Source organism: Schistocerca cancellata, chromosome 2, assembly GCF_023864275.1.
Source record: "Schistocerca cancellata isolate TAMUIC-IGC-003103 chromosome 2, iqSchCanc2.1, whole genome shotgun sequence".
Lineage (NCBI taxonomy): Eukaryota > Metazoa > Arthropoda > Insecta > Orthoptera > Acrididae > Schistocerca > Schistocerca cancellata.
Genome location: NC_064627.1, coordinates 686,645,586 through 686,669,522, shown reverse-complemented (window position 1 = coordinate 686,669,522; position 23,937 = coordinate 686,645,586). Strand labels below are relative to the sequence as shown.

Genomic DNA, 23,937 nt, shown 5'->3' with positions numbered 1-23,937 from the left:
CCGAGACGTGTAACCAATGGCACCCCATACTATCACGCCGGGTAATATGCAGGTATGGCGATGACGAATACACGCTTCCAATGTGCGTTCACCGGGATGTCGCCAAACACGGATGCGACCATCATGATGCTGTAAACAGAACATGGATTCATCCGAAAAAATGACGTTTTGCCATTCGTGCACCCATGTTCGTCGTTGAGTACACCATCGCAGTCGCTCCTGTCTGTGATGCAGCGTCAAGGGTAACCGCAGCCATGGTCTCCGAGCTGATAGTTCATGCTGCTGAAAAACGTCGTCGAACTGTTCGTGCAGATGGTTGTTGTCTTGCAAAAGTCCCCATCTGTTGACTCAGGGGTCGAGACGTGGCTGCACGATCCGTTACAGCCATGCGGATAAGATGCCTGTCATCTCGACTGCTAGTGATACGAGGCCGTTGGCATCCAGCACGGCATTCCGTATTACCCTCCTGAACCCACCGATTCCATATTCTACTAACAGTCTCTGGATCTCCACCAACGCGAGCAGCAATGTCGTGATACGATAAACCACAATCGCGATGGGCTACAATCCGATCTTTATCAAAGTCGGAAACGTGACGGTACGCATTTCTCCTCCCTACACGAACCATCAAAACAACGTTTCACCAGGCAACGCCGGTCAATTGCTGTTTGTGTATGAGAAATCTATTGGAAACTTTCCTCATGTCAGCACGTTGTAGGTGTCGCCACCGGCGCCAACCTCGTGTGAATGCTCTGAAAAGCTAGTCATTTGAATACCACAGCATCTTCTTCCTGTCGGTTAAATTTCGCGTCTGTAGCACGTCATTTGTACAGGAACCAGATGGCAGTTATAAGGGTCGAGGGACATGAAAGGGAAGCAGTGGTTGGGAAGGGAGTGAGATAGGGTTGTAGCCTCTCCCCGATGTTATTCAATCTCTATATTGAGCAAGCAGTAAAGGAAACAAAAGAAAAATTCGGAATAGGAATTAAAATCCACAGAGAAGAAATAAAAACTTTGAGTTTCGCCAGTGACATTGTAATTGTATCAGAGAAGCAAAGGACATGGAAGAGCAGTTGAACGGAATGGACAGTGTCTTGAAGGGAGGATATAAGATGAACATCAACAAAAGCAAAACGACGATAATGAAATGTAGTCGAATTAAGTCGGATGATGCTGAGAGAATTAGATTAGGAAATGAGACACTTAAAGTAGTAAGGGAGTTTTGCTATTTGGGGAGCAAAATAACTGATGATGGTCGAAGTAGAGAAGATATAAAATGTAGACTGGCAATGGCAAGGAAAGCGTTTCTGAAGAAGAGAAATTTGTTAACATCAAGTATAGATTTAAGCGTCAGGAAGTCGTTTTTGAAAGTATTTGTATGGAGTGTAGCCATGTATGGAAGTGAAACATGGACGATAAATAGTTTGGACAAGAAGAGAATAGAAGCTTTCGAAATGTGGTGCTACAGAAGAATGGTGAAGATTAGATGGGTAGATCACATAAATAATGATGGAGTATTGAATAGAATTGGGGAGAAGAGGAGTATGTGGGACAACTTGACAAAAAGAAGGGACCGGTTAGTAGGACATGTTCTGAGGCATCAAGGGATCACAAATTTAGCATTGGAGGGCAGCGTGGAGGGTAAAAATCGTAGAGGGAGACCAAGAGATGAATACACTAAGCAGATTCAGAAGGATGTGGGTTGCAGTAAGTACTGGGAGATGAAGAAGCTTGCACAGGATAGAATAGCATGCAGAGCTGCATCAAACCAGTCTCAGGACTGAAGACCACAACAACAACAACAACAGCACGTCATCTTCGTGGTGTAGCAATTTTAATGACCAGTAGTGTATGAACTGCTTCCTCGAGGATATTTATTATCAACTGTGGTGTCTTGCAGACGCAGTCGAAGAGCAATGACCAGGAAGACTGCGTGCAGTGATGCTACTAGACGATAACGGCCGCCCGTATTCCGCTAGACTGACAAAAACACTGTAAAGTAGCTGGGTTGGGAAGTCATTCCGCCCCCATCTTGTTCACCTGTTCTTGCGCTCTCTGATTTTTCACATTTACCGGTTTCTACCGAACAATCTTCGAGGAACTTCCTTTCCTGATGAAAAAGCGTTCCGAACATGGCTCGACGAGTCCTTCGCCTCAAACCTACGTGAATTCTTCAGCCCCTCGGTCGAAAAGTTATTCCGTCGTTCGCTGACTTGCAAATAGTGAAAGTGAACGAGAATATCTTATTGATGAGTAGAGTCTCTGTTATGTGTGTCTGTTGTGTTTATTAAACTTATGCCCAAACCCATAATACGGTGTAATCTGCTATTCGAACTCCCCTCGTATTAGCAGTCTCGCTTAAGATAAGTACTGAAAGCGAAAGCCGCATAAAAATCACGCCCTTATCCCCCTGGAGTGCAGCGCGCCCCCTGCCCGCGCATGCGCATCCCCGTGGTGGGGTGCCGGCGCAGAACGGGCGGCGGCGGGCGCGCTGCCCCTTATGTAAGCGGCGACCTCGCACCTCGGCTGGCTGCTGCGTGTGGTCGGCGCGCCGCCCCTGCCGCCCCCCGGCGGCCGCTGCGCTGCCATATTATAGAGGCCTGCCGCGGCCGGCGCGCCCAGTCCGATCTAGATCCGCCAGCGAGAGTGGTCAGCTCTGCTCTTACTCTCCACTCCTCAGCCTCAGCTGACACCACGCCGCTACAATCGCGCACAGGTGAGTCAGTGCCGCGGGCCGTACCTCGCCGCTTTGCTTCTCTGCTCCCGTCATCTGCTAGCCTAGCATTCGTTACATCCACAGTCCCCTGTGATTTCTCAGGAGCTTATTTCAGGCCGATGGCACACTAACCATGTTTTTCCATTTAGTGGTAGTCTCGACCCATATACTAACCCTCTAGACAAAGTTCTGTAGCGTACAGAAATTACTGTACCAACTGGACAGAGCATTTTTCCATCGGTGTTTGATCCACCTTAGCACGGTCTACAAATGACGAGCTATCATCCCATCCGCGATTTTTAGCCTAATCCAATGGCTGAATACCCTTCCCATCGTCACCAGTCACCCTAAAAGTCAAAAGTCGTGTGCATCAACCCTCTTTCAGATGAGTAAACTTCGTTCCGTTTGTGTTTTCGTGGTGTAACATTCCGTGTGATCTGTATTTCTGTGATGGAGACAGCGGAGGGATCCGATATTTAGTTAGGCGACTGTGGAAAGCCGCACAGGGGCCAGACCTATGGTGGCCGCTGAACAAGAGCAAAGGTCGTCTAGGTCACATCCCGCTCTCGCAAGTTACCGAGCTGCGCGTTAAGCTACACCAACAGGTCTAAATGGCCGAATCTTGCAGCAGCAACGGAAAAACGATCAGTGTCTGTCACTTCTTAAGGCGTATCAGTTTATCCTGGGTGGTTGTAATTAACGTGCAACTACTCACGGAGGTCCAGTGTGGGCTGTAATTATCGTATGGCAGCGAAACTTGGTAGATATTCTAATGCGTTAATGCGGAACCGATTTACGCCAGAAAAGGAGTAATTCCAGTTTTGACCACCAGGTGAAGTCGATATCTGGCGCAGTTAACGTTAGAAAGACGTATAGAAATGTTTTCGTATGTAATGGATTAGTAACAGAATGTGGGCAGAAAAGGTCAAACAATTGAGAAAGCCATAATGCTGATTTTATTATTAATCGTAGCTTACACAATTTGTTTAATATGAGTACCGGAGACGTCGACGACATGCTGTACAGCGCCAGATTTGCACCTGGTGTCCAAAACTGGAACTTTTTCGCAGTGTCAGTAGGTTCGACATTAACGGCTTTTCATATCTGCTAAATTCCGATGCCACACGATAATTACAGCCCACACTGGACCTCTGTGAGCAGTTGCACATTAATTATAACCACCCAGTAGATATCAGGTATTCGTCAAGAGCAAGACCACCTCTCTTACTGTTATGTGCATAACGTATCAGATAACAATGGACGACTCTTTGCAGTAGCCGTGTTGTCTGGTGATTCAGGCATAGAGTATCACCCACCGTGAATTTTAGATACCACTGTTAACTTGCAACAGGAGCAACTGTTAATACTCTAGAATCTGCCAGAAACGATCACTTGTAGAAAAACGTTCATACACACCTACTTTCTCTTTCTATTACTTCACGATATAAGCGCTTGTAAGTATTTATTATCATTAAAAATCGCCTCATTTTGTTTTTATGCATTAAAAGTTAATATTATTTCTCTGGTTACGAACTTGCGTCATTTCGTAATACTTGTTCTGCAGCTGACAATAATTTACAGTATTTTGAAAAATGCTTATTTACACCATCAGCTGTGCAATTGCATTTTCATCCTCTAACGGTTTCAGTTATAACAATCATCTTCACAGGAGAAAAACAATATGCATCGATGGATCAAAAATAGATTTTTGTCAAATGCGGCACAACCGAATGCAGAACACATAATTATCATATGAGTCTGAACATAATCCATATAAACGTCCTGTACATTAGCACAAGTGCAGCGATGTGTACTTGGTGAGAACTTCACTCTTGATGAAGTTATTATGTTCAGACAGACGCATATAACAATAACTGTGTTCTAAATTTGGTTGTTTCGCTTTTGACGAAGGTGTATTTCTGATCCTTTGACATACACTCTTTTTCTCCTGTGAAGGCGCTTGTTATAAATGAAACCGGAAAGAATAAATATACAATTGCACAGCTGATGTCGTAAACGTGTTTCTGTCAAAATACTGAACAGCAGTAGACAGACATCTAAGAAAAGTTTTATGAATTTACAGTAGCTGGTCGGTTTCCCAGTTCACAATAGATTTGCAAAAGTTACAAAAAATGGATCTGAGCACTATGGGACTTAACGTCTACGGTCATCGGTCCCCTAGAACTTAGAACTACTTAAACCTAACTAACCTAAGGACAGCACACAACACCCAGCCATCACGAGGCAGAGAAAATCCCTGATCCCGCCGGGAATCGAACCCGGGAACCCGGGCGTGGGAAGCGAGAACGCTACCGCACGACCACGAGATGCGGGCTCCAAAAGTTGCATCATAATCTTCAATGCATTTACGAATTTCTAAGCGATCATGTTGCGTTCCTTGCGTTGCGTAACCTCTATGTTCCTTTATAATGGTAATAACAATACTTTTTGGGGGCGAACGATCAGTGTATTTCATGTATCCATGTTTCTCCTGTACTCTCCTCTCTTCATCTGATCCTATGGACGAAAATCTAATCTTGACTGGTCCTGAGATCCTAGTGGCCAGATAATGTTACTATCACGACCAAATGACCCTTTCGGGAAATCGAGATTGTGATGTTGCACGAGACGTATGGTGGGATATGAAGAGTTGCCGTCATGCTTGAAATACACTGCATTTCGCGTGATCAGTATGATATCCTCCAGATGTTCAACTAACATATTTTTCAAAAGATGCAAGTAAGTTCGTTCTGTTATTTGCCCGCTAGTAAGAAAACTGTTTAAATGTAACGTATCACACTTCGGAAACAATTAGGGAAAAAACACGTACCTATACGACATTTTTATTTCAAACTGCCATTTCCCTTAAATTCTGCTATACTGGTAGTTCTGACTGTGGAGTCTTCTATAGCGGAAGTATTTCTTAGTCAGCAAAAAACCATGTCAAGCAAAAGACTAAGAGTCTGTGTTACCGTCACAATCAAGCATGCGCCCTTTAGCACAGTTGTTAAAAATTCGTTATAACAAACGCTTGTCAACAGATGACGGCCCCAATTTCCATTGAATCCGCCTAGTGATCGAATTATCACCGTTTTTAGAGTTGCCGAATGAACTGTAGTTACGGCAAAGCTGGTTGGCGAACCTTTGACAGTGATAAGAAAATGGCGCCAGCGAAACGCTAGGCAATGAGAAGAATTCACCTGTTCCTGGCAAACAGGAAAGTTTTTTTTTCAAGGACTATGAAAAAAATCATCCAGAGTTTACATGTCACTGCATTGTTCGTTGCTTTAACGGTATAAATATATTGTGGAAGTACTTGTGTGTTATCTGGATGGCTGATCAGAGGACACGAATAAGAAAAAAGTTTCCATTAGCGTCTTTTCTAAGAACTCTAAAAAGAGAGCTGTCACCTAATACCCGTTTATTTCGCTGTTTTATATCGCTAAGTCGCAGGTGCCCTTTGTTTCTAACTAAACTGTTCTACTTTATGCTTCTGGTAGCTGCATCACCACTAGATTTCTAGGGGAGTAGGACATTCCTATTTGAAATCTTACAGTAAATCATTGAGATTAATACAGTTGCTGATCACGTGTTGGGCACAACATTCATGAAGTAGTCCCGTGTAGGAACATTTAGAATTCCTAATTTATCCCGCGTGCAGTTTATGCTGGATGTGGGTCACGGCCGGAGTAGCTTCGCGGTGCAGAAAAGTAACGCAGAGCCCTGAGCTCCCAGGTAGCCTCTCTTCCCTTACCTTCTCTCAGCTGACTGGAAGGTTACATGTATGCAATGTATCGAGAATTCTTTCTTTAAATATGTATCTTTTTTTCTCCTTTGTGTAATTCCGAATTGTCCATCCCTGAAGTAACAGCCACAAATTTGAGTCACGCAAAATAATGCTACCGATGATCACAATAGTTCTCACAACTAGATCGTACAAATGACAGTTTGATGTAACATAGCTAAGCTGTTTGGAAGTACAATCGCATTCCTTAACGCAACGCAATTTACAGTGGTTATATGAAATGTAGATATAGTACTGCTTATCACAAAATGCATATGTCGTGCTCGTTTCGTGAGTTTCAGTGCATGCCAGTATTGCATTTCGTATAGCAACAAATGAAAGAACAATTTTACTGTTACTAATCACAAAGACAGCGATCCCACAGTGTTTAAAAATGTGATAAGCTGTATGTGATATATCACGCCAAGGAATGGAGCCTGTGAAAACTGGGGACAGTGCCAGATGTTAACCCAAAGTCGTAAGACAACACAAACATTCCGTAATAATCCACAAAAATCCACCTGATGATGAAGGTTTAAGTCTTCGAAACGCGTTGCGGAAATAAATAAAAAATGACTGGTAACAGTAAACTTGGTGTTTCATTCGACATCAACAACAATCACGGTATAGCCTAACAAAAAATGTTCGTATAGCTACTAGTATATATTTGATAGTTAGTCAGCACAGTTCAACGAACTTCACATAAAAGGAGAAATGCGTTAAGAGTTCGAGAATCCTGTTGAGATTTAAAAGTCTGTCCATTAAGATTTTTTGAAGTACATTTTAGCGGACATGTATAAAAAGAATTTCATTTGTGCTGTTGTGGTCGGGTTGTAGCGTACCGTATACAGAGAAGCCGAACGGAGCACGATTGTTGAAGGTATGCTAAGTAACGACTGAATCCAAGGCCTGGCTGTGTCTCTGCACTCAGGATCATCCTGAGACTTTTGGGTTTTTATGGTGGATTATTAGAGAACAGGATGATTTAGGCGATATGAGACAGACGAGCTATCGTTAAACGAGAAAGAGAAATCGAACTTATATAGAGGCTACAAAAGGAAAATCTACGTTCCATAAATGTAATCCTTAGTATGGTCTGCAGAATTTGTTTAGTAAAGTAGAAATTTATCGGCAAAGCAGTCGTATCACTTGCGAACGGCCATGCCGTAGTGGTAACACCGGTTCCCGTCGGATCACTTAAGTTAAGCGCTGTCGGGTTGGGCTAGCACTTGGATGGGTGACCATCCAGTCTGCCGAGCGCAGTTGGCAAGTGGGGTGCACTCAGGCCTTATGAGGCAAACTGAGGAGCTACTTGATTGAGAAAGAGCGGCTCCGGTCTCGTAAACTTACATACAGTCGGGAAGAGCGGTGTGCTGACCACATGTCCCTCCATATCTCCATCAAGTGACACCTTCAGGTCTGAGGACGACACGGTGGTCGGTCGGTGCCGTTGGGCCTTCAACGCAAAAAGAGACTTCTGACATACCTACTGATTAATTAGCGACACGAAAGTCAATGATTATCAGTAAGCTCTAACAGTATAAGCACAGAAAATATAGTTCGTTCCCAGAAGCATGCTGCCACGCTGATGAAGAGTGTTGAAAAATAGGTACCAATAGTTAAACTGCATGACTTCTTTGCGTAGGTGGATAGGAACTTCGCCGGCCGCTGTGGCCGAGCGGTTCTAGGCGCTTCAGTCCAGAACTGTGCGACTGCTACGGTCGCAGGTTCGAATCCTGCCTCGGACACGGATGTGTGTGATGTTCTTAGGTTAGTTAGGTTTAAGTAGTTTTAAGTTCTAGGTGACTGATGACATCAGATGTTAAGTCCCATAGCGCTTAGAGCCTTTTCTTTTTTTATAGGAACTTCTGTCTGCGCATGGGCGTATAAATTTGTGTGTTGTGCTGTGTTGGGTGTGTGGGTGTTTCAGAAATATGTGGATGTGTGATTAGGTTAAGTATACGTTAATATTCTTCACGTTGAGATACAATGCAAAATGCTGATAGATGGGAACTGTAGCGAGTAGTGTAGTGTCGTAATTATAATCATATAACAATCTAATTTTTACAGATTCCTTTTCCTAGCCTTTTTCCTAGGATTTTTCCAGTGACAGGAAAATCATTAAAACTGGCATAACAAAACAGGTAGCAAATAAGTGTACGCGCACAAAGGCCTAATAACTGCAAACAAAGGGCATTTGCTGAGATGAGGGCACTTGTTGGGGTGAGAGAGGCGGCGTGTTGCGCTCTTGTGTACCTCAGCTGTGGTCGCGTTGGCCGGCTGGTCCACAGCTGGGCCCGGCGCCTTGGCTGCCCGCGCCTCCTAGGCGGCCGCACCTCTCACTGTGCGATACACCAGAGCAGTCGGCGCTGAGGTCTCTGCTGGAAACGGCAGTTCGCTCACGTCTGGCAAATACCCTCACACTGATGGACGCCGAAAGAGAAGATTTTAACTGTCAGCACAGCTGCCACACCAGTCGGACATATCCTCATTGAACCCTATAGCTGTAACAAAATTTCATAGCCAGCTTTTGGCCACGAAGGTGAAAAGCGTGTAGCGTAGTTCCTCATCACTAAACTCAGCGCCATTGTTCCGTATCGAATCCAGAACCTCTCCAGAGATTCTCAATAAGTTGGGCCACGTAGCTGTGTTGCTAGTGATGTGTCCACGGTGACCTGAGGCTTGGCGTACCCGTTCGTGCTACACGATCTTGCACACCTCGCAAAACCCTTTACAGAGATGATACAGACAACTTCGTAACAATATTAACCATTTGCTGAGTTATTTTCTTCGAGAATGAAAGTGCACGCGTGTGTCTCTGAGCGCCGTAGTTTCTCTTATCTTATTTTCGCAGTCCCTATGACAGATACATGAGGCTGCAGAAGTGTTATACATTCTGCCTCGAATACCAGTTCTCTAAATTTATCCAATAGGGAGTCGAGGGAGCACTTTCAGCTTTCTTCCAATCATTCCTTTTGAAGTTGCTTAAACATATCTGTTACATTTCCATATTGTCATACCGACCTGTTACGATTCTACTAGCGCATCTCTGCATGCCTTCCACAACATTCTTCAAGCCGAATTGCAAAGGAGCACCAACACGGAAGTGAAATAGAATACGCATGTGCAGTTTACGTAACAGATGTACTGAACGTAAACAGTATTTTTCGCTTAGAATCTAGACTTTTAAAGAATGAGTGACACTATAAAAGTTCAAAGCTGATGGTTTAACACCATACTACTACGGTCTTTTTCCTGCGTTTGCTCATTATCTAGCAACTGTCAACATTCAAGGAAAGCTGCCCATCTGTATAAAAAGGTGAAATACGTACTACGTTCTGCACTTCCTTTAAACCATCCAGTGCAGATATTGTCCTGTGGACAAAAATGGTTCAAATGGCTTTGAGCACTATGGGACTTAACATCTGAGGCCATCAGTCCCCTAGAACTTAGAACTACTTAAACCTAACTAACCTAAGGACATCACACACATCCATGCGCGAGGCAGGATTCGAACCTGCGACCGTAGTGAAAACACATGTTTTTTTGGATAACGAAGAGGAAGAATATCAGTTGTGGCCTTGTTTACCACGGCGAATCCCAAGAACCAGCTTTAGTGATTCAGCAAAAGCACGGAAAACCTAACTGAACTTAGTTGGGTGGAGATTTGAATCCCTCTTCTTGCGAATGTGACCCCCACTACTACTCCATCTCGTTTCGTAACGAATGAATGTCGAGTCTGAACAGCAAAACAGTATCCAATTCGAGTTGCCAAACCTAACAGTACAAGTAACGATACGTCTCGTCAACACAGGAACAGAATTCAACATAGTGAAGTAAGTTGACATATACTTGAATTCGGATACGTCACTAGCCAGGATCCTTCCTTTTCAAGGACTTAAAAGTGTAAGTAGGCTGTTTAGGTTTTTTTATTGGTAACGCCACGTAGCGCTCCTGTGTGCAGTCTGTGGCTGGTTTGCATTGTTGTTTGCTATTGTAGTGTTGGGCTGCTGGCTATTAACAGCACGTAGCGTTGCGCAGTTGGAGGTGAGCCGCCAGCAGTGGTGGATGTGGGGAAGTGAGATGGCGGATTTTTGAGAGCGGATGATCTGGACGTGTGTCCATCAGAAACAGTACATTTCTAAGAATGATGTCATGAACTGCTATGTATATTATGACTTTTGAACACTATTAAGGTAAATACATTGTTTGTTCTCTATCAAAATCTTTCATTTGCTAACTATGCCTATCAGTAGTTAATGCCTTCAGTAGTTTGAAACTTTTATTTAGCTGGCAGTAGTGGCGCTCGCTGTATTGCAGTAGTTCGAGTAACGAAGATTTTTTTGAGGTAAGTGATTTGTGAAAGGTATAGGTTAATATTAGTCAGGGCCATTCTTTTGTAGGGATTATTGAAAGCCGGCCCAAGTGACCGTGCGGTTCTAGGCGCTGCAGTCTGGAACCGCGAGACCGCTACGGTCGCAGGTTCGAATCCTGCCTCGAGCATGGATGTGTGTGATGTCCTTAGGTTAGTTAGGTTTAACTAGTTCTAAGTTCTAGGGGACTAATGACCTCAGACGTTGACTCCCATAGTGCTCAGAGCCATTAGAACCATTTTGATTATTGAAAGTCAGATTGCGTTACGCTAAAAAAATATTGTGTGTCAGTTTAGTGTTGATCAGAATAGGTAAAGAGCGAAATGTTTGAGTACGTTCAGTTTTGCTCAGCTGTTTGAAAATCAAATAACGTAAGATGTTTATCAGCACAGTAATTCATTAATTTTTCTAAGGGGACGTTTCATATGGCGACCCTAAGATTCCAGGTTCGAATCCTGGTAGGGTCGCCATATGAAACGTCCCCTTAGAAAAATTAATGAATTACTGTGCTGATAAACATCTTACGTTATTTGATTTTCAAACAGCTGAGCAAAACTGAACGTACTCAGACATTTCGCTCTTTACCTATTCTGATCAACACTAAACTGACACACAATATTTTTTTAGCGCAACGCAATCTGACTTTCAATAATCCCTACAAAAGAATGGCCGTGACTAACATTAACCTATACCTTTCACAAATCACTTACCTCAAAAAAATCTTCGTTACTCCAACTACTGCAATACAGCGAGCGCCACTACTGCCAGCTAAATAAAAGATTCGAACTACTGAAGGCATTAACTACTGATAGGCATAGTTAGCAAATGAAAGATTTTGATAGAGAACAAACAATGTATTTACCTTAATAGTGTTCAAAAGTCATATTATACATAGCAGTTCATGACATCATTCTTACAAATGTACTGTTTCTGATGGACACACGTCCAGATCATCCGCTCTCAAAAATCCGCCATCTCACTTCCCCACATCCACCACTGCTGGCGGCTCACCTCCAACTGCGCAACGCTACGCGCTGTAAACAGCCAGCAGCCCAACACTACAATAGCAAACAACAATGCAAACCAGCCACAGACTGCACACAGGAGCGCTACGTGGCGTTACCAATCAAAAAACCTAAACAGCCTACTTACAAAAGAAACTTCGTCCACGGTTTATGTTACTATGCAATAAAATGACTCTTAATAGCTATATTTTTCTATGCACACGTTGAAATTTCTTTAAGTCCTTTTAACAAGTTATTTACAGAGACAGGTAACACGACGTTTTTCATTGTTATCAAAATTGTTTTTACGCATAGTTGATAGCTTTCTTTTTAATTCCCAAATCATCTGCATTCCTACTACTCCCCTAAAGGAAATACTCAATCTTTATTGGCATTCATTCACAACAGGAGCTTCGACAGTTTTCTGTGAACATCTGCTGCCGTTTGTTGGTAACATCGACACGTCATACTTTCATAACAAGGGACTGGCATGTGCAGAGATGAAGCAGACGGGCGAGTGAGGTAACTGCAGAGTTCCTTCTAAGGGAAACAAGACGTGCCGCTCGCGAAGCGCTGAGTGAGTGACAGCAGCTAAATATCACAGGCAGACGCGTCGGCATGGCAGAAGCGGTCGCTAGCTTGCCTCCTATAACTGGAAAGTGAGCCACGGCCGCCGAAACCCATTTGCGGCAGCAAACTTCAAATTCGGGTTTCCCGGACAGCACCTCCATAGCCTCACCATTTTAGTTCCACATCACGATCGCCTCCTTAGTATTATTTACTTAACATGAACTCTCATCAGGCCAAGTTATGTTATAAATTATGTCCTAATTTATACACAGAAACAGAATCTTAAAAACCACAACCGCTCCGACAAAATTCGAATCCACTCTCTGCGCTTTACGAGGTAATGTCGCTACTGCGAGAACATGAACATGAACTTTGTCAGTGTAGTGCTCCATTCCGCTTCACATAAGTTACTTAAAAATGTGTGACACCAAAAGACACGTGGTACACAGACTATGTAACATACGTCTAATATCGCCGAGCGAAATGGACACGACTGACATTGATCTTAAAAGGCTACTATTGGATGCACATAAAAGCTCTACCTACATCACACCGAAATGCAACAGAGGACTGTGCCTCTTCTTAAGGCACACATATTACGCAGTCAACTACTTCAGTGTTTCCTGTCATTGTTTTCCCATATCTATGTTCTGTTCACATCACATTTTGTCTTGCATTATTGTCCTCCCAAACTGTACAACGAGTAACGGATACTTTTGTGCCGGCCCCGGTGGCCGAGCGGTTCTAGGCGCTACAGTCCGGAACCGCGCGACCGCTACGATCGCAGGTTCGAATCCTGCGTCGGGCACGGATGTGTGTGATGTCCTTAGGTTAGTTAGGTTTAAGTAGTTCTAAGTTCTAGGGGACTGATTACCTCAGATGTTAAGTCCCATAGTGCTCAGAGCCATTTGAATTCAGACCGAAGTCGAAAGCATTCTTGACGCTCTAGTTGGTACCCGATAGCACCTCTCCGATATATCCTTTGTTCAGCCAATGTGTTATCCAATAACGCCTAGACGTCTCGATAGCAGTAACGTAGAGTACCATTGGTTGAAGGTAAAACTATCTCATGCACAGGCAGCTCGCTAAGGGACATTAAAAATCAGTAATTGAAGCCATTCGATGCACTTTCAAAGAATAACAGCCTTATCAAACCACGCGATAGCAGACAACACTACAAACAAAACCGCGGTATATACACTGGCGTATGGGAGTGTGTCGATTTTATAATATTGTTCTGTTTTATTTGTGCTTCGTCAGACCAAGTAGTTCATCCTCGCGACCCGTGTCTTCGAACACATAAAAGTAACTTGAGCCTTCTGTTCGAAAGTGTCTCGTTGAAAGCCTGAAACAGTCTTAGTACCTACACGTATCACTTTGCGACCTTAATATTTCACCGTACATTTTCCCAGTTTAGCCCAATTCCGAGGGCACGCTGATTTATAATTTTTCATTGACGGCGTAAAGTGCTGAAAGGCCACAGGTGGACTTCATACTGTTGTCCCAGATTTTTGTTTATGTATATCATGAACAGTCCCGCTGCTTTCAGATTTACAGTATTTCAAATAGAGGAGATTATGCATCCTGTTAGTGGCTGCGTTTCGATGTTCTTTCGTCTTTTCGCTGTGGCTCTCAGCTTCGTATTGCCGGTATCAGTTGAATATCCCTTTCATTGCTCAAACGGCATCACAATGTAGCCATCTTCCTGCTACGTATAACGCTCGCAGCATACACGCAATGCATGCGACATTCAGTACTCGTTGAGATATTTTTTTTCCTCCTGTACTGTTGTTTTATACTGCCTCGCCGGCAATGTGGCCGAGCGGTTCTAGGCGCTTCAGTCCGGAACCGCACTGCTGCTACGGTCGCAGGTTCGAATCCTGCCTCGGGAATGGATGTGTGTGATGTCTTTAGGTTAGTTAGATTTAAGTAGTTCTACGTTCTAGTGGACTGATGACCTCAGATATTAAGTCCCATAGTGCTCAGAGCCATTTGAACCATATACTGCCTCCCTCACGAATGACTGTGGGCTGTCAGGGGTCCAACATGCCGCTCTTCAGCCATAAATTCTGCAAATAGATAAGATACATTTTTCTTTTTAAAATACAAAAAACGGTGATGAAATATTTAATAACGTATTGACGATGAGAGCTGTATCTTGACGTATGGTAGTGATGTTTCGAGGACTCCTAGTAATAGTAGGATAGGAATTTTCACAGAGATAGGATTTATGCAAATGGTTTGTGTAGGAGGGTTTATACGTGAATGGGGAAAGGATCAAACGGCTGGGGTGTCTGTGTCAGACTATGGATGGAATTGTGGTTGAGTAGAAGTAACTGTTGGAATCAAGATTAAATTGTATGGTTAGTTGTGGGTGATAGGATGAGTGAGTTCCAGGGGTGGCTGCAAATCCGAGGTGAGGAATTCTTCACCACTGCCGCGTCAAAAGGGATGGGAGAGTGGGATGTGGAAGGGTGTAGGTTAAACTAGGATGAATTGATGACTGAAGTTGAATGGTGTCTGATTGTGGGAATAAATGGATCTTACATTGAGGTGGAAGACAAATTAGGTAACTAGGGACATTTGTTGGAGTGTATAAGGAAGTATGAAAGGATGAATGTTCTTCAGGATTATGGTGACAAAATGGACAATATCTGCACCAGACGAAGGGCAAGTGGGGGAGTTTTTGGGGTGGGTTAGGCTGTCGATTGGCCGGTCAGAGGTAACATTTATTTTCTTCATTGATCGTTTCATCCTCCCTACATGTCGGAGGGGAGATGGGCTGGCAGCAGCCGTATTTCTGGCCTTCAGTTAAATGTCGTTAAAATATGTGCATTAGTGTTTTTTACACTTAAAAGATTATAAAAATATGTTATTTATTCGTAATTGCAGACTCTTTCTGACGGGAATCCAAGTGAAGTTGCAAGCGATGGGATTTATTTTTATTTTTTTATTTTTTTATTTATTGCTCCATGGGACCAAATTAAGGAGTAGTCTCCATGGTCATGGAACGAGTCAATACATGAAATTATAACACGATATTAGAAACAGATAAAATGAAATATAAAAAAACATATTCAGGTGACAAGTCGTAAGTTTAAATATAGAAAATCAACAATGTAACATTGGAATTTGCTTAATTTTTTAGCTCTTCCCGGAGCTCCTCGACAGAATAGAAGGAGTGGGACTTAAAAGAGTTTGGGCTACTGCTAAGATTTTTGAGTTCTTGTGGTAGCGTATTGAAAATGGATGCAGCAGAATACTGCACTCCTTTCTGCACAAGAGTCAAGGAAGCGCATTCCACATGCAGATTGGATTTCTGTCTAGTATTAACTGAGTGAAAGCCGCTAACTCTTGGGAATGGGCTAATATTGCTAACAACAAACGACATTAAAGAAAATATATACTGTGAGGGCAATGTCAGAATTCCCAGACTATTGAACATGGGTCGACAAGAGGTTCTCGAACTTACACCACATATAGCTCGAACAGCCCGTTTTTGAGCCAAAAATACCCTTTTTGAATCAGAAGAATTACCCCAAAAAATAATACCATACGACATAAGCGTATGAAAATATGCGAAGTAGACTACTTTTCGTGTTGAACTGTCACTTATTTCACATACTGTTCTAATGATAAATAAAGCAGCATTTAGTTTCTGAACAAGATCCTGGACATGGGCTTTCCACAACAGCTTACTATCTATCCGAACGCCTAGAAACTTAAACTGTTCCGTCTCGCTTATAATATGCCCATTCTGTCTGATCAAAATATCGGTTCTTGTTGAATTGTGAGTTAGAAACTGTAAAAACTGAGTCTTACTGTGATTTGGCATCAAATTATTTTCCACAAGCCACGAACTTATTTCATGAACTACATTATTTGATACTGTTTCAATATTACACACAAGATCCTTCACTATCAAGCTGGTGTCATCAGCAAACAGAAATATTTTTGAATCACCTGTAATACTAGAAGGCATATCATTTATATAAATAAGAAACAGCAGTGGCCCCAGCACCGACCCTTGGGGAACGCCCCACTTAACAGTGCCCCATTGGGACTGAACATCACTACCACTCTCAATATTGCGGAAAATTTTCTTCTGCTTTCTGTTCTTAAAGTAACAGGCGAACCAATTGTAAGCTACTCCCCTTACTCCATAATGGTTCAGCTTCTGCAGTAATATTTTGTGGTCAACACAGTCAAAAGCCTTCGTTAAATCAAAGAAAACATCTAGCGTGCGCAACCTTTTATTTAATCCGTCCAAAACCTCACAGAGAAAATATAATATAGCATTTTCAGTTGTTAAACCATTTCTAAAACCAAACTGAACATTCGACAGCAAATTATGTGAATTTAAATGCTCCAGTAACCTTTTATATACAACCTTCTCGATAACTTTAGCAAACACCGATTGTCAACATTATCAATGTCTCCCTTTTTATAAAGTGGCTTCACCACCGAGTACTTTAATCGGTCAGGAAACCGACCACTCCTAAAGGAAAAGTTACAGATATGGCTAAGTACTGGGCTAACATGCATAGAACAATGCTGCAGTATTCTGCTAGATACGTCGTCATATCCATGAGAGTTCTTGGTCTTTAGTGATTTAATTATCAACTCAATCTCCCTTTTGTCAGTATCATGGAGGAGCATTTCAGGTAACAGTCTCGAAACACTTTTTTTCTAAGAGCGCTATATGATTCCCTGTTGGGACTAAGTTTCTATTTAGTTCACCTGCTATATTCAGAAAGTGATTATTAAATAATGTACATATATGCGACTTATCAGTAACACGGACATTCCCACTACGCACTGATTCTATATCCTCGACCTGTCTCTGCAGACCAACCACTTCCTTTACGACTGACCATGTGGTTTTAATTTTATCCTGAGACTTAGCTATTCTATCTGCATACGACATACTTTTTGCCTTCCTAATAACATTTTTAAGCACCTTACAACACTGTTTGTAATGGGCTGCTGCATTTAGATTTTGACTGTTTCTAACGTTATGATATAATTGCCACTTTGTTCTACAAGATATTCTTATCCCCCTAGTCAGCCACCCAGGCTGCCTGTTTGTGCTAGTACCCTGTTTTGAACGTTCTAACGGAAAGCAACTTTGAAAGAGCACGAGAAAAGTCTTGTGAAAAGCATTATATTTATCGTCTACTGTATCAGCGCTATAAACATCTTGCCACTCTTGTTCCTTGATAAGGTTTGCAAAGGTCTCTACAGCAACTGGATCCGTGACATATGGAAGTTTGGGGTCAATCCTGGTAGCATGCTCGGATAGCCGAAGTGATTAAAGTGACCGCTCGCGACAAGCACGAAGTCCCGGTGTGGCAAAAAATGTCATTTGCCCCTAGTAGGTAAAAATCTTCATACGTAATGTAGCTAATGTCAGAAAGATTCCGTAGTTGCGAATAAATTTCATAAATTTAGTACAGCTGCAAGACTGTCACCAAAATTTTCTTCTTCAGACATTGTTAGAAATAAGTATTATAAAAATAGAATTAAAGTACAATATGAACGTATAATTATTATGATTTACAATAGAACACAAATGGCAATGTTGTGGCAGATAATATATCATGATGGCGATGACACATTTTGTAAGACTCTCGAGATCAGTTTCCAATAGATGTTGTGTGGGCGGGAGAAGTAGTACAATATAAATAAATGGTGTATGGGCGTGTAGGAATGATATTGGGATTGAAAGTGGGATGTACAAACGGAAGCTGGAATAGGTGGAAGAGAGTATGGGTAAGGAGTCTGGATGAGGTATTGGATCTTTGGTCTAAGGAAGGATATGAGCACTAGCGCAATAGCTAATAGGATCGGTAGATGTTATGAGCGTACAATCTGTGGGGTGAGATTAAAGCGACAGTTTCCTGCCGCAGAGCACGTTGCCGGCGAGAGTTATGGGGCCGTGGCAAGCGGCTAGCGTCTACGCGGCCTTGGAAAAATCCCGAGAGGACGCTAGGCAGGGGCGCGTATGGCCGTGTTTTCGCGTTTGGAGGAATTTATATGCCAGAGAAAAATTGATAAAAACAAAACTAAGAGTGACACAGAGGTTCAAGTTGTCACTCATGGGCAGAAAAATATGTAAAGCTAAATTATCTTGACGCACCACAAAAATATACAATAGTTTAAAAGTTATTGTTGTCTTAAAAATTGTAAATTTATGGAAGTTCAAAAGCTAATATCTCGGCAATGCTTTGGCCAATTAATATAAAAAAGTATATACGGATGGGGCTAGTAGAGCTGCATAGAGCAATCATAGCCGATTTAGCAGAATCCTTACCATTTTTTCATGATAGGTCGGAACATGGGATTCGACTGAGAGAAACTGTGTTTTTGTCAATAAATAAATTTAAAGAGGCGAAACTAGGGGCAGCATTATGAAGTTTAAAGACGTAGATGAGTAATTAAGTATGTATTTGTTTATATGTGTTTAGTACCAAAACTCCGGGAAAAGCAAAATAACGCCAGAGGAACATTATTTGTGAAAAAACGGTGGCAGATACAAAAATTGGACTTTAAATTTCTATTGCCCGGGATGTTTCCATATTTTTAAATATATCATATATGTTTTTGTGTTTAGTTTTAGAATATTCGTAATTTTTGTCAAACATTGTTTTGGGTTATGCAGTCGTTTAGAGGGTGGATGGGGCAGCCAACTTTGAGGACAGTTGGTTCTGAGCAACGCTAAGAGCCGGACATGTCGCGCATCTTGGGATAGTAGTGGATTGGTAGCCACGTTCCGAGACAAGCACATATATAGTGACGTTAGAAAGCGATCAAGTGGAGTGCAAAATAGTGGTTTAGGACAGCAGACAAGGATGTATCTTGTGAATTTTGAACAGACTGTCGAGTGCCGTGATCGCGACATATGAATTTTATAGTGAAGTGTTATAGCATTAGTTGTTAAAGGCCGCCCTTACGTAAAAGCCTCTCAGACTGCATTTTGACTGTTAAGTGAATATATTTAAGAAAAATAAACTACTTGTTAAAATTGTAAATGAACGTTCAAATGGTTCAAATGGCTCTGAGCACTATGGGACTTAGAGGTCATCAGTCCCCTAGAACTTAGAGCTACTTAAACCTAACTAACCTAAGGACATCACACACAGCCATGCCCGAGGCAGGATTCGAACCTGCGACCGTAGTGGTCGCGCGGTTCCAGACTGTAGCGCCTAGAACCGCTCAGCCACCGCGGCCGGCACACAAGTATCCTTTACTCCGGCCGGCGTAAATCAACGTGAGTGACTCAATATTTCAAATTTCACCGCAATACCTGCCTGCAGTGCTTTGTTGTATTTTATTTCAACTTAAAAATTGAGTTTACGACAGGTGTGAGATGGAACCCTATTACGAAAACGTAGCCAAACACTGAGACCGGCCACATCTCGGGGCCTCTAAATTAAGCTGAGTGTAACAAGTATACATGTTTTCGTGCCATAGCACGTGGGGGCTCGAGCCAAACTATTCAAACTTCAATGTGTAGTGCCCAGTACCGTCGTAATGTCATGAAGGAACCTGCTGAGCCGGCCGGTGTGGCCGTGCGGTTCTAGGCGCTTCAGTCTGGAACCGCGTGACCGCTACGGTCGCAGGTTCGAATCCTGCCTCGGGCATGAATGTGTGTGATGTCCTTAGGTTAGTCAGGTTTAAGTAGTTCTAAGTTCTAGGGGACTGATGACCACAGATGTTAAGTCCCATAGTACTCAGAGCCATTTGAACCATTTGAACCTGCTGAAGTTGTATTTGGATATTTTATGGGAAGTGTGGAAGTGGAAGGAATGCGTTGGTATAGGCACGGCAGAAGCCCTGTACTGGAGAGGACTGTATAGACAATAAATGTTCATAATTATCGTTTGCGGCAAGTGTAGGTTTTGCGAAGGAATTTAACAAGTAGGAATTTTATCAGCTGGTATACTATTCGTGTAGGGGAGGGAAGTCTTGTTCGAAAGAATGGACCGAGCGAGGTGGCGCAGTGGTTAGCACACTGGACTCGCATTCGGGAGGACGACGGTTCAATCCCGTCTCCGGCCACCCTGATTTAGGCTTTCCGTGATTTCCCTAAATCGCTTCAGGCAAATGCCGGGATGGTTCCTTTGAAAGGGCACGGCCGATTTCCTTCCCCATCCTTCCCTCACCCGAGCTTGCGCTCCGTCTCTAATGACCTCGTTGTCGACGGGACGTTAAACGCTAATATCCTCCTCCTTCTCGAAAGAATGGCCTCTCAGAAAATGAGTACATCTTTTCTTTATTCTTTTTCGACCAGGGCACTGAACGCGTCTTCACGCAGAATAAATAGAGGTCACGACCAGACACTCTTTGACAATTAGATAGTGACGTTGCTCTTGGAATGACAGCTGTGGCCACTCTTGACTCAGTGCGGGCAGGCGTCACGCAGAAGCCTAAGTGATCCCTCCCTACATGGCGCCGGGCCAGCCGCACGTGACCGGTGTATCGTGCCGGAGCCGCTGGTTCACCGGCGCAGAGTTAGCCTTCCAGGCCGAATTGCGCAAACGCGCGCCGTGCTGCCCGACCTCGCATTTACGAAATGAGAGCTTCACTAAATGCCAAACGTCCAGCCTGTCGAACGCAAAGCGCTCTCAGCTCGCTGATTCATCCACTCAGCGGGGCGAATGCGTTCCGTGCGTAACGCGCCGGTCGGCATCCGGCCCTCTAAAGGGTGGGCAGGCCTCAGGAGGTCCGTACGGCCCGCGAGGCAGCGCCGACCTCCGCGAAGGCAGTGCGCTGACCTTCACCCGCAGCAACCCGAGGAAACCGACAGGCATCTAAATTACAGAAAAGCAGCAATCAGCCACGCCTCTAGCTCTTACTTTCATTAGCTGCGGTAATAAGAGGATCTTTCTGCTCCGTTAGAGATCGCTTCTTCAGCGTACTCACCACAACAGTTACTATTTTTGAGTGACGTTTAGCTGCAAAAAGAAAAATGCCGCACCAAACCTGTGGTCGTGAACAACTTGGTGAATGTAAGCTAACAACTGACCTCTTTTTAGAGATGCCCTTAATTCCACTGTAGAGGCGTTAGAAGAAGGAAAGGGAAGAGTGTAGCAGAATATAAAAGTGCTTAGGGGTTCTAAGTTTTCTACTTCAATTTCTCTTTTAAGAGATATTGGCTTATTGCGTAAGTTCTATTTACTGTAAAAGTTTCTATTCTCTCAACCAAATTTGTTTACGGGATCTGTAAAAGCGTGAAAATATTATGCTTAATATTTTAGTGCCCATGACAGATATACTGATCGGGTGAATCAATTTGGTATTTTCGTTTCACTGCTATACCGGGGATATACTTTGAAGCCTGCAGTGCTACCTTACGATAGGCATACAGGAAACGAACATGAGCCAGATTACGTCCCTACGGTCAATTATAACGACCGTCGGTCTGGTATGCCGCCTAATATTAGTACGAGTTTAGAAGTTTCTCATGTCCATTTAAGCAAACGACGTGCTGCTCCCATTTCTGCCTCAAGAAACGCACAAAGGGTTAAAACACGAAAACGTGAGTGGCAAGCAGATGGTTCAAATGGCTTTGAGCACTATGGGACTTAACATCTTAGGCCATCAGTCCCCTAGAACTTAGAACTACTTAAACCTAACTAACCTAACGACATCACGTACATCCATGCCCGACACAGGATTCGAGCCTGCGACCGTAGCGGTCGCGCGGTTCCAGACTGAAGCGCCTAGAACCACTCGACCACAACGGCCGGCTAAACAGATGGTGTAGGTTAATTACTATTCCATCTTAAGGTAAATGACAATCGGGCTATCGGAAGTCCTGAAATCCTGAAACAATAACTGCTAAATCGAGGGCGGAAGAGTGCCAATCATAATCAGATACCGAAAACAGACATAAAAGTAGGACAGAATTAACTGTACCGAAGAAGCTATGAGATTAAGACCACTACCACTCGATCGTTTACAAAATCATCCCAATACAAAAAAGACGTCACTGGATGTATGTCCTAGTTATAACAGCCAACATACCAAGCTCACTTATCTCACGCCAGCAAAGGCATCTCTCTCTCTCTCTCTCTCTCTCTCTCTCTCTACTAATTCAGGTTTTCAAAAGAAATTATACTGCACTTCTTTCACGTACCAGCAGTCCTGACTAACAAATACAGAATTATATAATCAGACATAATTTTAAAAATAATTATGGAGACAATCACTGATTTTTGGTGCTTACAAATGATGATGAATGTTCCACAACGTTAGAGTGTTTGCGTACTAGCGATTTCAGTCGAGCCATCATTGTACTTTCTTGAATTTCAGTATGCGTAACTTTTCTATTGAGAGGAATAGATCACTCGAGAGCACGTTTTTCTGAGCATTTATACATTCCAAATTTTACTTATTTGTTGAGCGCACGTGATCATTTCTTCATTTACTCTGAAAAGCATACAGGAACTGTAACTTTGCGGAAAAGAGATCCGATCAGAAGGTCAGTTAATATTATCGTACCCCATACTTACTGCTTGTGACAGCTGTTGATCTTGTACATCAGACTTAGGAAACTGGCGTCGCAAGAAAGCGGTAGTTGCATCACACGGTGCGGGGCGGCCGATGCTCTACTGAGATGCGGTCTCCACAGCGCAGGCTGTCGTGTATCTCCGCAGACATCGTTCCGTTCTCCTCCTCACAGGCGTGCAGCCCATGAAAGCGAGGCCCGGCAGTGACAGCCAGCTACCCGGTGTCTGGCAGCGCTACTCGCTCGGCTCTGGAGCTCAGTGAAGATCTCGTTCACAACGCCTTTCCCTGGCTGAGGACGAAAATTATGTCACGTCCTGAATTGCGACGAAACTGTAGCATCAGCCTTGTTATCGGGTCTTTTTAGTTGAAAGGTTCAGAATTTGGAAATTAACTTAATATGAGCACCACACATTACTTGACATTGCAGATGGCTGCGGAATCCACAGATTTTGCAAAAATTTTAAGGGCTAGTGCTTTCAGATTAGCATCAAACACGACAAAATACAATGCCGTCTTCATCTGTTAACACTTTTTTTGGTTATTCTCCATGTATAAAAAAGCTAAGTTTGGATTCTGTTTGTACACTCTTATTCGGACGAAGCTGTGTCTAAAACTCTTTCATCAACCTTGTTTTAGATTTTCTATCATTTTCATTAAAGAGCCGGCCGGTGTGGACGAGCGGTTCTAGGCGCTTCAGTCTGGAACCGAGCGACCGCTGCGGTCGCAGGTTCGAATCCTGCCTCGGGCATGGATGTGTGTGATGTCCTTAGGTAAGTTAGGTTTAATAAGTTCTAAGTTCTAGGGGACTGATGACCTCAGATGTTAAGTCCCATAGTGCTCAGAGCCATTAGAACCATTTTTCATTAAAGAGATCAGAAAGATGTAGAGGTAATTTTTTCATCGAAACCAGGAGCAATGCCTTGTTCAGTTTAGTCGGTGCTCTGTCACGAATGGCCTCGATATCAAAAGGATATT

General features: G+C 43.2%; 1 protein-coding gene across 1 annotated transcript in view; it reads left to right on the top strand.

Moving 5' to 3' along the window:
• Window positions 1–2,439: 2,439 nt before the first annotated feature.
• Window positions 2,440–23,937, top strand: part of LOC126157560 (uncharacterized) — a 203,785-nt gene continuing 182,287 nt past the window's right edge. The window contains exon 1 of the mRNA XM_049916383.1: window positions 2,440–2,716. Within this exon, the coding sequence (XP_049772340.1) occupies window positions 2,440–2,716 (277 nt within the window). The remainder of the gene's footprint in view (window positions 2,717–23,937) is intronic.